This window comes from Cariama cristata, unplaced genomic scaffold (assembly GCF_000690535.1).
Source record: "Cariama cristata isolate BGI_N322 unplaced genomic scaffold, ASM69053v1 scaffold4799, whole genome shotgun sequence".
NCBI lineage: Eukaryota > Metazoa > Chordata > Aves > Cariamiformes > Cariamidae > Cariama > Cariama cristata.
Window position 1 is genome coordinate 27,197 of NW_009633961.1, and position 13,267 is coordinate 40,463.

Genomic DNA, 13,267 nt, shown 5'->3' on the forward strand with positions numbered 1-13,267 from the left:
AGTGAGTGCCTCACGTTGTGTTGTTTCTGTCAGGAGCTATTGTTTCTGAAGTGTGCCTGTTCCAACGGGGAGAGGTACAGCTTTTTCTCCAGTTAGGAAATCTGCTTTAACCACTTTCCAAATAATTTTGATTACCTCATTTTGCCCTCTGTGTCTTTCAACAAGGACCAGCAGAAAAGGTTCAGATTCAGGAAACCTCACAACTTCTGTGAACTTCTTGCTTTTGCATACTATTATCTTGCTTGGTTTTATGTTTTGATATGGAATACTTGGAATAAAATAACCCAACAGATTGTATGGAATATTTTTTTTAGCTTAATCTCCCAAGAGTTGGCTGAACATCTTGGAGGCTGCAATCAGGATGCTGATAGTGTTCAGCTGGGGGATGCCAGGACTAGCAGAATCCAGCTGTTGGTTTTAGCATCTTTTACATTCAAAATAGGATATAAGAATTGTTGTTGAATTTAAAAGATATTATATTAATTACCAGCTGTTTGTGGGCTGCTATTTAGGAAGAAAGGCAAACTCTATTTCAACCTCTCCTTACTTGTGTTGATGCAGAAATTTTGGTAATGTTTCTGTTTCAACATGCTATGACTTCAGTGTCTCAGAACAACAATAGTAAAAGAAAGCTTTTTTTTTTTCCCTTCCTCCCTCAACAGACAAGTCACAATGGTAGGACTTGCATCTGGATTCACTTTAGCCTGTAGAATGATAGAATGAGTCTGCATTTGGACCAAAGTTAATGGCTTTGCGTTTTCTTTGTGAGATTTCATACTTGTGTGGTGGTATGTCCAGTTTTCACTTCTGAAAAATAATGGAAAAGTATGTCTTTTCAGCTTTGTAAGCGAGCTGCAGCAAGAAGTTGAATTCTGAATTTTGAATTTAAATCTTTCTTTTCAGTTTTAAATGTGTTGCTTTAGTTTAACAAATAGATACAGGCAAAGGCATTTACAGATGGGAATAACTTTCAAATGCAGTGCATCACCTTTTCTAACTGGTGAAGAGCTGGAATTAGTTGGGTCTGGATTAAGAGGCTCAAATTAAACTCAGAGTTGTAGTTCAAGTTATTTTTAGCACAGTATTATTTTAGCACAGTCTGTCTGACTTCTCCTCTAAGAAGTAACATGAATTCAACTACTAAACACACAAATGACTAATTGTAATTTCCCCAAAATTGTCAGCAGGTGAGAAATACCTGATTTAATACTAACTGGCAACTTGTTTACCTATACCCTTCTGCAGTTTCCCTTTAAAACCAGTAAAATGTTGCTTATTTTGTATTATATTGGGTGAAGCTTAGCAGTTTCACACATGCATGCAGATTGCAATAAATCGGGTCTTTTGATTTTTGCACAGGACTCCTCAGTAATTACTTCTATATATTTATTTATATACTTTTGTATATAAAAGACCTCATTTATAGACTTCTGTCGCTTGCGAAGTAGCAATTATATTTTCTTTCTAAATAGGCTACTGTCATTATTTCTGGTTTGATTACTTTAGGGTTTTGCATTGTTATTGGTAATTTATGCTAACTAAGAAAGGGAAAAGAGCAGTCTTATGTTACTCTTCTTTGTTGTGCTTCTGGCTAATTTTGAGAATTGTCTGCTTGAAGTGCTGCATTGCGTTTGTGGCAAGAGGAATGGAACAGGTACAGTTTGCTGCACTTTCAAAGTACTGACTGTTAATGTCACCTCTTTGTTGATACACATAGGTGATAAAATAACTGAACGGAAGGGATTGTCAGGGGTCACGAGGAGAATGGTGCCTCGTAACTCAGTTGTTAGTGATAAAAAACATTTACAAATATTTTCCTTATTCCACAGCTTCCATTTGAAATGGAGGTTTATTACATCCAGCATGTGATGCTTTATGTTGTGCCCATCTATCTGCTGCGGAAAGGAGGTAGGTTGGCAATTTACTCTATACGTATTGAATTGGTACCATGCAATGAAGAAGATGTGCTTAATGGTTACTGCAAGCTTTACTCTTACTCTTTTTTTACCAATTTTCTCTATGTTGTTACTTGATAGTTTCTGGTATTATATCGGAGTTGTAACCCGGGTAACAAAGACTTGTGTCAGGCACTGGAATGGAGATTTTAAAAAAAAAAAGGTCTTTTACCCAAAGGGTTATCAAGAATACATTGCCATAATGCACTGTCTTTTCGAGTAGTATCTCTGCCATCTTGCAACATTCTAAGTTGTTGATGAGATGTATTTTTAAGACTTTTGTCCTCTTGGATGTCTCTTGAAGTACTGCATCTTAAAATGAGCTGAAAAAGAAATTATTATTGTATCCCCATGTAAATATTAGTTGGCCAGTGATTTTTTCCAGTTGTAGCTCCTTAGAAGGGAACGCAGTAGGTGTTCACCTCGTGTGATGCTCTGCCCCCCCCCAGCGTTGACGTGCCTCCCGCTGCATTTTCTAGCAGAGCTACATTCTTTCATCCAGAAAATAAAAGATGGTAATTTATGGTCCAGATGTTCAGTAACCTTTAATGAAAACCCCGAGGATGTGATGTCAAGCAATGGATACCATTTAGCAAATTGCTCAGAACAAGCATAGTCAGCCTCTTCCATTCTGGTGAATCTTTTGTGTTTTATACCAGCAGTCACTTGCAATCCTTCCCACTTATTTCACTGTAGGTTTGTAACCTTTTTGTTTTTCGCAGTTGAGTGAAACTAAATAAAAATGATCCAAAGGAAAAAGTGAAGTATTATACTTCAAAAGATCTTTCTGTTTCTTTCTCTTACCAGAGAAATTTGCCAGCCACGTTTAATTTTAATCCATCTTTGATATCTTAAAATTCTGGCAAATAATGCTGAAGTGCAGTATAGTTGTAGAATTTACACAAACTCCTCATCATCAGAGAAGGGGAGAGGGGAGAAGGTGTAAACAGCCATGTAGTACACTGTAGGCAATGACAAACCAAGCTCTTGCGATGTCACTGAATCAGTTCTTTTGATGACCTTGAAGTTCCCATGTGACATCATTTTAAGACATGTATTTCTTTTGCTTTAAAGTTAGGCCATGGATGTCACTTGATGTGTTCCTTTGATTTTTTTTGTTTGTTTGTTTTGGTTGGTTGGTTTGGTTTTTTTGTTTGTTTTGAAGTAAAGGTTCTCTGGGTTCTTCAGCACCTGGGTGCTGGGGCTGATAGGACGGTATCTGCAGTTTAAGGGCTTTGCGTTGTATGTTGTCACCCTAGTGCAGTTTTCTAAATTTTTGCCCTTAATTAATTTACAGCTATTTGCTGCCACCTAATGTTGATGTGATGGCAGTGAAATTTCGAAAAGAACTTGTTGGCTAAAGGTAGCAGTTGAGATTGCCCTGGGCTGTGTAACTAATAACTGTTGAATTTCTTGTGCAGTTGGCTCCTGATCACCCGACCAACTGTAATACTTCGTTAGCAAAACACCTATGGCCTTTTGCAGGAGTTACGGCTACTGCCACAGGGGACCTAGTATGTGATGGTTTTGATGGAGAAATTAGCCTAAAAACATTCCTTAATATTTTGTCATTTCACTAGCTTTGTTTAAAGTACTTTGAGTAGATCACACCCTTTATCCTAACTACATCTTGCGAAAATTGCTTTTTCATCGCTGACGTTGATCAGCATGCAGTTTTATTTCTGTATTTTAAATACAAATTTCCATCAATGAATCTATGGGTTATGATTGGGAGAAGTAATTGAAGGGCAGTAAAACTGGAAAAATGAAAAGGAATGGATTGTATATGGAAAAATACACTACTTCGGTTTTATTGGGAATCTGCCAGTATTACTGATGGCCTTCCTTTCTCAAAGGAAGGTTGAGCAGAACACCTGAAGCAGAGTTGATGTGAGGTTCATTCTATACAAAACTGCATGTCCAAGTTTGTTGACATGCTAATCAAGTGTCATACCAGTCATGCACAGAGGTTCAATTACCTCTTGAAGTGTTTCCTTTTAGAAAGGAAACTGGGTGACAGTAAGCAAGGGCTGTAATCATTTATTTTCCTTCTCTCCCTGCTGTTCGTTACAGTGGTGAAGACGGGTCATGTTGCACTGGCAGCATCACCTTCATGTCATCCCCCCATGGAAGTGTGGAGGCCTTACCATGTTTAGGATCAAATTGATGAGAGAGATGTTCAGAACGTGGGCTTCAGTGTTGCACAGTGAACATACTGAAGCTCAAGGATGTGTTTGCTCTTGCGGATTGAGACCTCTTTCTCTCTTCCTCTTCCCTCTCCCTCCCCTCCGTACTGAGCGAATATAAATTTCTGTATTTCCCTTTCTAACGTATTTTCTTTCCAAATGCTTATGTGCATGTATACGTATACGTGCATGCCAGACTAGACAAAATAACTGCTTATGCACTATGGCTCAGATCTTTCTTGGCTGCAATAAGAGGCTGTCGTGCAAAATAGATGTAGTGCAGATATAACAGGCCAGCATAGGAGATTCCTAACTCAAGGTAGTTCTTACATGAAGTACATCTGCAGTTGGCAACCTTTTTGCTGAATGTATCTCACCCTGTATCACCTGTGAACCCTGCCAAAAATTATAGTATGCATCTGGGTGGGACAGAGCATTCCTGAAGTAGCTGGACAGGCGGAACCAGAGCTGTAGGTTGCTGTTTTCTTTTGTCCTTAGGAGGTGAGACTCTTGCTTCCATGTCAAAAAAGCATGAATGCTTTTGTAGCTTCCGGATTGGTTTACTGTTGCATCAGATGAATGCTAGGATTGGCAAAAGGGAGGTGCAATGAAGGAATTGTCAAGGTGGAAGGAAGAAGATGGGAACCACAGCAGTGCAGATTTAGACCATGGAACCAACCCCTTCATTGAATAACTCCTCAGACCACTTTCCTCTACAACTAAGCTGGTCTTCTGAAGCGTATGAGTATGTTCAGAGAATGATACTTTATGGTACTGGGGTACAGATTGCTGGTAGAAGGCTTAGGGAGGTGGCAGCTAAGGAAGTGTAATGTCTCAAACTGCCACAACTATTTCAACAGTGCGTTAACCTGGCGTTCTGAGATCCAAGTATTAGAGAGACCTTCAGTGGTGTACAGGACAACTTAGTTTTTCTAACTGTATACTCTTAACATAATGAAAAAAAATCTAGTTGGCACTGCATCAGCCTTAGAGACTCAGAATTCTTGAATCTCTTGGTCCTTAAGCTAGTTTGGTCAGATTTTTGGGATGGATTTGTCAAGATTAGATGTGCACCTTATTTCAGAGCTCCAAATCATTGAAATTTAATCAAAGTGGAATTGTTATTTCCTGAGTGCTGTGAGCAAATAATATCATTCCACAACAGTTTGAAATAAGGATTCGTTTATAGCAGCTCCCTGGCAAGAGGAGTTCAAGAGATAATCTTTCTTGTGTTTTGAGATCCCCAGCATTATTTAGTTGACTTAACAACTTCATGAAGTAGAAAAGAATGTCGATGTTGAGGGGGTTTAGGATTTTGTCACTTTAAGGAGCAATCTGCTGTATGCACAGCTGTACCTGAAGTTCCAGGATATCCTGAATGCTTAATCAGAAGCCTTTGCATTGGTGTCACGGAAGGGTTGTGTGGCTCTGACCCTTTAACCTGCAGGAGGAGATAGGCTCCAGCACCATCCCCCCTGGCCCCCGCAAAATGGCTGGGCAAATTCTCAAAATTCACAGTTCAAATGCAGGTTGTCCACACTGTGGAGAGAGTAAGTTGATTTGGTTGTTTGGGGTTTTTTTTGAGGGAGGGGGTGGGAGGACGGGACAGGCAGAGGAATCTTATTTTAGAGCCAAAACTGACAGTGATGGCCTTGCAAATTACTGTGCACAAGTGGACAGACATATACACCCTAAATAATTAAGTAGGTGAGTTGTTCGCTGGGAGTAGAGTCAGAATTTTCAGCTTATAAGGCAAGTGCTGTATCTTCATAAGCAATAAAGAAACTGTCTCTGTGACTCAAGTCATAAAGCACTTTTTTGAATTAAATGTCTTGAAAAGTGGCATCAGAAGAGATGAAGTTCTATGGCATTGTCAGAAAGTCAGAAGAAGTTGATGATTTTAATTTTTTTTTTCTTTTTTCCCCTCTCATGGAGAAAGCCTGTCACACTGCTGAAGATGGACAGAAGCAGCTCTGTATAGCCAGCTTTCTTAAGGCCAGTGCAGTGTTTCTTAGCTAACGAGAAGCTGGGCTAAGTTGTAAGATTAGAACACAGATACCAAGTACAGACGAAAGGATCGTTTTTCCTGTGGCTGTGAACTAGGAAAGCATAATTAAAGCAGTTGGGGATCTAAACTTGCGCTTTCCATTGACTGTTAGGACTTGCTGGCAAGAGTGAGGGATTGCCATATGCAAAGACATTTGTATCTGTTGTACCCTTTCTCAGCCACTTCCCCACTTTGTGACACTTACCTGTAGTTAGCTGTATATTTCCTCAGCTTTTAAATTGAATTATAAAGCAGGCTTTATTATGTGCCTTAGTAGTAATCCAGGAAAAAAATCACTATATATTTCAATATAGTTAGGTAGTCATAAATCTAGTTTGTCTCCATCCTCACTGAAATACTTGATGATGTGCGGTACAGCTCTCTCACCAAAACTCGTAATTACTTGGCGACCTGTCAACTCTTGTGTATTATTCTCCTCCTCTCCTGCTGGCAGCTTCCATGTTCCTATTCCAGCTTTCTTCTACCTCCTGAATCCCAGGTATTAGAGGTAAATGCCTGGTTCGCAGGCCAGCTCTGCTTGTACTGCGGCACCTTGAGCAGGAGGGTGGCTGAGGCACCCTTCAGCAACCGGAGGTGTGTGCTTGTTGCTCATGCTGCAGTCTCTCTTGTAGCTTGATTGTTTCAGGATAATTGTGTTTGATTTAAGAGAGCTGGAGAGGAAGAGGAGGGGATGTGTCTCTGTCGTGTGACCCTCTGAGCTTTATGCACTGGGCAGTTCCAGTTCCTTTGAAACTATGGTGGCGTCTTAGGAAACACTTTAAAGAAGGACGTTAGTGTGGCATTCTCTGAGTGGGCCCAAGGTCTGGTCAAGACTTCTCTCTCTCTGGGAGATAGAGAACTTTAGGAGGGTAAGTACCAGTATATGGAAGAACAACTACTATATGAAGGAAGAGGAAGAACTGCTGCTGCTGCTTTGTGGAATGTAAAAAAAAAAATGGTTCCTGAGAGGAGCCGGTAATATAAGACCCCTGTCTGAGCCGATTCTGATGAGAGTAGCTGGCATTGAGGGAAATAGGAGTCTCCTGACACAAGGTAGTATTTTGAAATCTACACATAGATTCAGAACAGCTCTAGGGGAAACAGTGGATTTCAGGCTCATTCTCTTGAGAACATTTTTCCTGTTTTCCCCTGGAAGGGAAGTTTGGTCTCTAGGCTAGCTCAATAGGCCACACTACTAGAATTAACTCTTTGATCAAGGGAAATAAAATGGAAATAAATTTGGCCTCATGTTGTAAGCTACAAAATGAAGGAATTGTAATAGTTACTCTGAGTTTTGGATTAAGCAGGTCGACCTGTAATTGTGAGACTGCTGAAGGCGAGTGTGCTGGGCTAGAAAACTGGTATGGCTCTATCAAATGTGGGAATGAAAGCAAGACAGTAATTAGGAAAAAGAGATTATTTTAACACCCTATTAAATTAAAAAATTGTACTATATTTAGGTTCTAATTCTCTGATGCAAACACAGGAGTAATTTTCTCCTGCATTATGTTTTCACAGAAATATGAAAGGAGTATTACTTGCTACTAAGTTGTGCTCAAATTTTTACAAGCCTGTGTTTTGAGAACTTTACATAAAATTAATAAGAACACTAGAACTAGCACAAGACATTTGGGGGAGGGAGGCAATATAAAAGAAATTGAGTCTCTTTGTTGATCTTTAGATTTTTAAAGCCATGCTTCCATTTCCTAGGTGGCAAAATTAACCACTTGGCATGTTCAAGGTCAACAAATTCTTGTTGCAGAAGCAGATAATGGATCCCAAACTGTTCAATATATATGAAATCCTTCCTATCAATGCTATTGAAATAATGCAGTTTAAACTGAAACATCCACTGTCGTGCTATTTCAATACAAGAACAAAAACACAGCCTACTTGGATGATGCTGATTTGGAACGGTCTCAACTGTCTGGGGCATGACCATTTTTGAGAATGAGATTAGTGCCAGACTGGCAGTTGGATTAAATTTTTGAAAGTGCTTAACATATAAGAATTGCCTCTGATCCTTAATGAATGGAGAGTGAAACTCACTGCTACCTATTGAAATTGATTTCCTATGTAAGCAGCAAGTAGCTTTTGCCAAAGCCAACACAGGCCATTCAAACCACCACTCCGCTGGGTCTCAATTTATTGTTTGTAGGTTTCTGTTAACAGACTGTACTACAGAAAATAGACCACACTGCTCCCTTAAACAGTCATCTGTTGAATAGCAGGACTGTAGAGTAATGAAATCTATAGTGATTATTTATCTAATGAGAAATGTATGGAAAATATCCCAGGTATGAATTTAAAATCAGTTTCCCAGAGCGCACTTGGGAATGCAGAGCTCTGAAATGTTTTTGTGTGGAAGTCATTGTTTCCTTTTTGTCCCTTGATGTCCAAATAATGATGCTGCTGAAAATCACACTATTATTTTCAGGATTGCAAAGTCTAGGGAGGAGGGATTTTTCTATTCTAAACTGAGATCAAAAGTCTGTAGAGGGTGAGAGTTGCTAATGTATTTTTTTAAGTTTTGCAACAGAGAGAGGATGTAACTGTGTGAAATTCTTTGCTGGAAGAACCTGAACAGCTCTCCTAAGTGATTTCTGAAATATGATTCTCTGACTAGATCGAAGCTGGACATGAGAAGCTTGGGTTCAAAGCCAAATTATGCCACTGATCTGTTTTGTGCTCTTGTGCAAGTTCCTTTTGTCTTTTAATGACTGCTTTCTCCCTCCAGTCTTGTTTCATAGCTGGGTTCACTTGTCTATTTTAGTGTTTATATACTACCTGCACTGTAAGTCCCCCAAATATCAAGGTGTCTGGATTCCAGCTTTTCTGAGTGTTTACCTCTCTAGACTACCAACATCTGTTCTCAGGCTTTGTTGAATACTTTTGAAATAACACAGGGAACTGCCAACCAGGCGAGTTCATGTGAAACCAAAATTGGTACAGCACTACTCTGCCAGTTCCTGGGAGCTGTTTTAGATACCTTATTTAAATTTTACTTTGTGTTTTGCATCTTGGTTAAACATGCACCTGGAACTGCAAAGACAATAAAAAAACCTTTGCAAGTCAAAGCATGTTTTCTTTACAGCTGAGGAGGGAGCACAAAGAGTTTCTGTGTAGCTTGACTGGGTCACTTAAAGTTGGTGCAGCCAAAAATTAGAGCCGTGGTCCCTGAACTCTGACACCAAGGCTAGTTGCTTCTTCTCTTGCTCTCTCTAATGAAAAACCATATTCAAGGTGGTATCACGTATCTGATATTTTCAGGCAGTGGAGTTTAATGAGTATCATTGCTATTTAAGTAAAGTCTCCTGTGCCGTTTCCTAAATAGGATACCAGCTCTTATATCATGTTTGCTAAGTACATTCGAAGAATTAGAGTGTTGTAAATTTTTCCCATTTACCTGTAGAGCACTCCATTTAAAGTTGTTCGTGTAGAGTTCACTTTCACCTTATGATTTCGCTTATAGTTCAGACACTTCTGACCTTCACCTGCCCACTGGATAAGCTGCCTTATGCTTTCAAAGTAGCTGCTCTGCTTGTATTTTCATGGTTGCACGAAGTCACAGCTGGCTTACTAAAACATGGAGTGCAGTTGTATCTTGGGTAGTCACACTGATATTGTTGTTCATTGAAGTCAGTGAGCGGTATATGGGGTGCGTATGTGCTGCTGTCATTCAAGCATACAATCAACTCCTTACTCTGTTGACTAGCAGAGTATTTTTAGACATTTAGACAAATATGTCTATTATTAGACAATAAAGTGTAGATAATTTTGAATTTGTAACACTCAAGAAATGATATTTAAATTAGATTATTTCAGGTAGCTACTGCAAAATCAATCTGAACTGGCATGATGGGTACAAACTATGGAAGAAAACTATGCAGAAAAGAATTGTAAAAGGACAACAGGGATTGAGAAAGCAGTCCTGTAGGGATTTTAAGCCTGAGATGGGGTGCACCGTTATATGGTGGTGTGGTAAAGCAAGTAACAGCAGTTATTTGCCTTTATCTACATACAATACCATACGTAGGCACACTCATACCAGCTTTAGTCTGTTGAGTTCTGTCATAGCTAGCTACCCATGTGTAGGTATTTGAGTTCCCAGTAGCCTTGTATAGTATATGCTGAAGTCTGTTGAATCTTCCTGGTAATTACTGACTGTGCTAGCTAGCAAAGGCTAATCTGAATATTGCACTCTGTGCTGTAAGCTGTCCTTTGAGTACTGGATACACATTCCAATATTTAATAATATCTAATGGATCAGAGAGCAGACAAAGGCAGATAAAAAAATGCCAGTCTACTTTTATAATAACCTAAAATTCTAGAACTTCTTATAGCAGCAGAGCAGCATGACATTGTGCATCTTTTTTTTTGCATCCTTAGGTTAAGTTATTAAAATCATAAGGAAAATAATATTTTTTCCCTGTATCTTATACTGAAACTTTCATGTCTGCTAGTAAGAGTCTTGAGAACTCTGTAAACTATTTTTGTTCTCACCATATGATGTTTGAATATTTAATTCTAAAAATAGTCTTGTATCTGAGGATACTTTTATTAGATCTGATTTCCTTGGTACGTTCTAGGTCACGTGACATTGTGTTTTGTCAGTAAATTGACAAAACCAAGTTTCAGGAGGAGAGGGAAATGTAAACCCAGGGATAATGTGGTATCTGCTACTTCATTTGAAGGGAAAAAGATATTTTACAGTATCTGTGATATCTACTGATTATAAAATTGTTTGTAGTATAGATCTGAAAATATCTCCACAGAAGTTATTTAAAAGCACAGTCTGTCGTTAATGGATTGACTACTTTATACAGTTTTTCTGTTCCTAGGTATTGTTGGTGCAAGTTACTTTTTAATAGCTGTTAAACAACTGTACAATTAAGAAATGGCAATTAGGCGATGCCCTACTACAGTGCTGTGCAGGAACTGCCACTACCCAGGTCAGTTCTGTGCATGCTGAAGTCATAGCCCCCATAAGAAGTATGGTTTTTTTTAAGTATAAATAACCAGATTTTTGAAGATTCATTGTACACTGTTACTGTATTTTAGAATCATTTAGTACTTCCGTGGTAGAAAGAAGAATGTGGTAAAAATCACTGGTGTTGGTGAAAAACAGGCAAGCTTAACGAGGTAACATATTGTACACTTCACTGCTGGACCAGGAGGAGGGAAGAAGCTGATCAGGACGCTCCCAGTAAGAAATAAGGCTCTCAAATATTAATTACTATAATGGTATTGAGTAGGTTATCAGCTAAAGCCAGATGCCCTAACATCCACAGAGCAGAAGAGAGGATTATTCATGAGCGTTTGATGGACACAGCAGTTCAGCTGAATACTAATGTATTCCTTTCTTTTCAAGGTATCTACACTCCAGAACCACTCTGCAATTTCTGGTGGGCTCTTTTATCCACGGGGTTTATGTTTGTATATCACTTTAGCATCTTGCAGATTCTGGGATTGGTAAGTAAATACAGGTTAATAAATGGACAGTTTGCAAGTACATTCAAAGTAAAAACCCTGACTAGTTTTTCAAAGTGTCCAGGTATATATGGCTAAGACTGCTTGCACGCAAATTTTTAATTGCATGTTCTAATGAGCATTTGTATCTCGTATCTCACAAGTATCAGTAAAATATTTCATAAATTTGTTATGTACCTGCATAAATCCATCTGTTAAATGCACAACTGAATTTGGATCTGCTTTTCCTCCGAAAGCTGCCCTACTTGTGTTGAATGAACAAAGGAGTGTCTCCTAAACATTTTTGATTGTTATGGTAATTTAAAAATTACCATTTTAAGTGTCTGAATCTGTGCAACATTGACAATATTGTTAATTTATAAATCTGTTGTCACTTTCTCAGGTTACAGAAGTGAATTTGAACAACATGTTGTGCCCAGCCATCTCAGATCCTTTTTATGGGCCCTGGTACCGAATCTGGGCATCTGGACATCAGACTGTCATGACCATGACTCACGGCAAGCTTGTAATCCTACTGTTTTACGGTGCTGTCCCCATCTTTAAATGTGGCGTGGACTTGCTTAGACTCCCAGCTAAGAAAATAGACTGAAATTTCTCCCCACGGAGTAGTACATACAGGAAGCAGAGATACTCATACTGGAAAACAAAGAGGAGGGATGAGAGGACAATGTGTTTATACTTCTCCCCACAGTTTATTGCCTCGAAAACACCTCTGTAATCAAGTGAGGGTTTTTTTAACTGCTGTTTCTCACTGCCTATTGCCAGTGGCAAAATTAGTGGCCTTATTCTGGAAAAGGTTTGTGTTTTATACATTTTGTGTACATTACAGTAGAATCTTGCAAAGCCACCATTTAAAATTAGGCCAGGACCTGTCCGCATTCCAGCAGAGAGTGGTATTGCTACCTCGTTTTGACTTATTTTCCATTAAATATATGTATATCATAGGATAGGAAATAAAGCGGAGTTACAACACTCCATTGATGTGAACAGAGTGCATATTGAAGTGCATCATCCTGGCATAACTCTTAGCACTTGAATTTTGCAAAGTGGTCACACTGAAACGATGCACACTTAATCTACCAGTTTTAAGTGCAAAACCGTGAGGTTCTACTGTATTTTCTTTAAGCTGGTTGAAAATGCTGGGGAACAATAACTCATTCAAAAACTTTTTTCTTTTCTTTTTCTAATTGACTACTTAATTTCTAAGCTGCTGTGGATAAATATCTATCTGGCTAAGTCCCATCAGATATTGGTATCTTGATGCTTTGGAGATACCTTTATTTGAATGAGTAGAAAAACACCATGTTGAAATAATTTCAAAAGACCATGTTACGTATAAACTATGATAAGGTATTTCATCTGCTGTTCTGACCTGACGTTGAACAAAATGATTTTTTCACTTAGCTTAGACTGGAGAGGGAGTGGAGATACAAAGTCCAATGTAAACATCGGTTTTCTTTTTTTACTTACTAGCTTTTGAAACATTCCTCCTCTGTGTTCTACACTGATCCTCACTCAGAGTGGTTAGTGAAGAAAAATGAAACTATGTTCTCTCTCTACAGCTCTAATACATTCTTTATACTGATTTT

The 13,267-nt window shown here is 38.8% G+C and overlaps 1 protein-coding gene across 1 annotated transcript in view; it reads left to right on the forward strand.

Annotated features, from left to right (window-relative positions):
* Positions 1-12,644, forward strand: part of TMEM164 (transmembrane protein 164) — a 39,733-nt gene extending 27,089 nt beyond the window's left edge. The window contains exons 4-6 of the mRNA XM_009706973.1: positions 1,830-1,908; positions 11,560-11,660; positions 12,061-12,644. Coding sequence (XP_009705275.1) covers positions 1,830-1,908; positions 11,560-11,660; positions 12,061-12,267 — 387 coding nt within the window. The 3' untranslated portion in view covers positions 12,268-12,644. The remainder of the gene's footprint in view (positions 1-1,829; positions 1,909-11,559; positions 11,661-12,060) is intronic.
* The last annotated feature ends 623 nt before the right edge of the window (positions 12,645-13,267 follow it).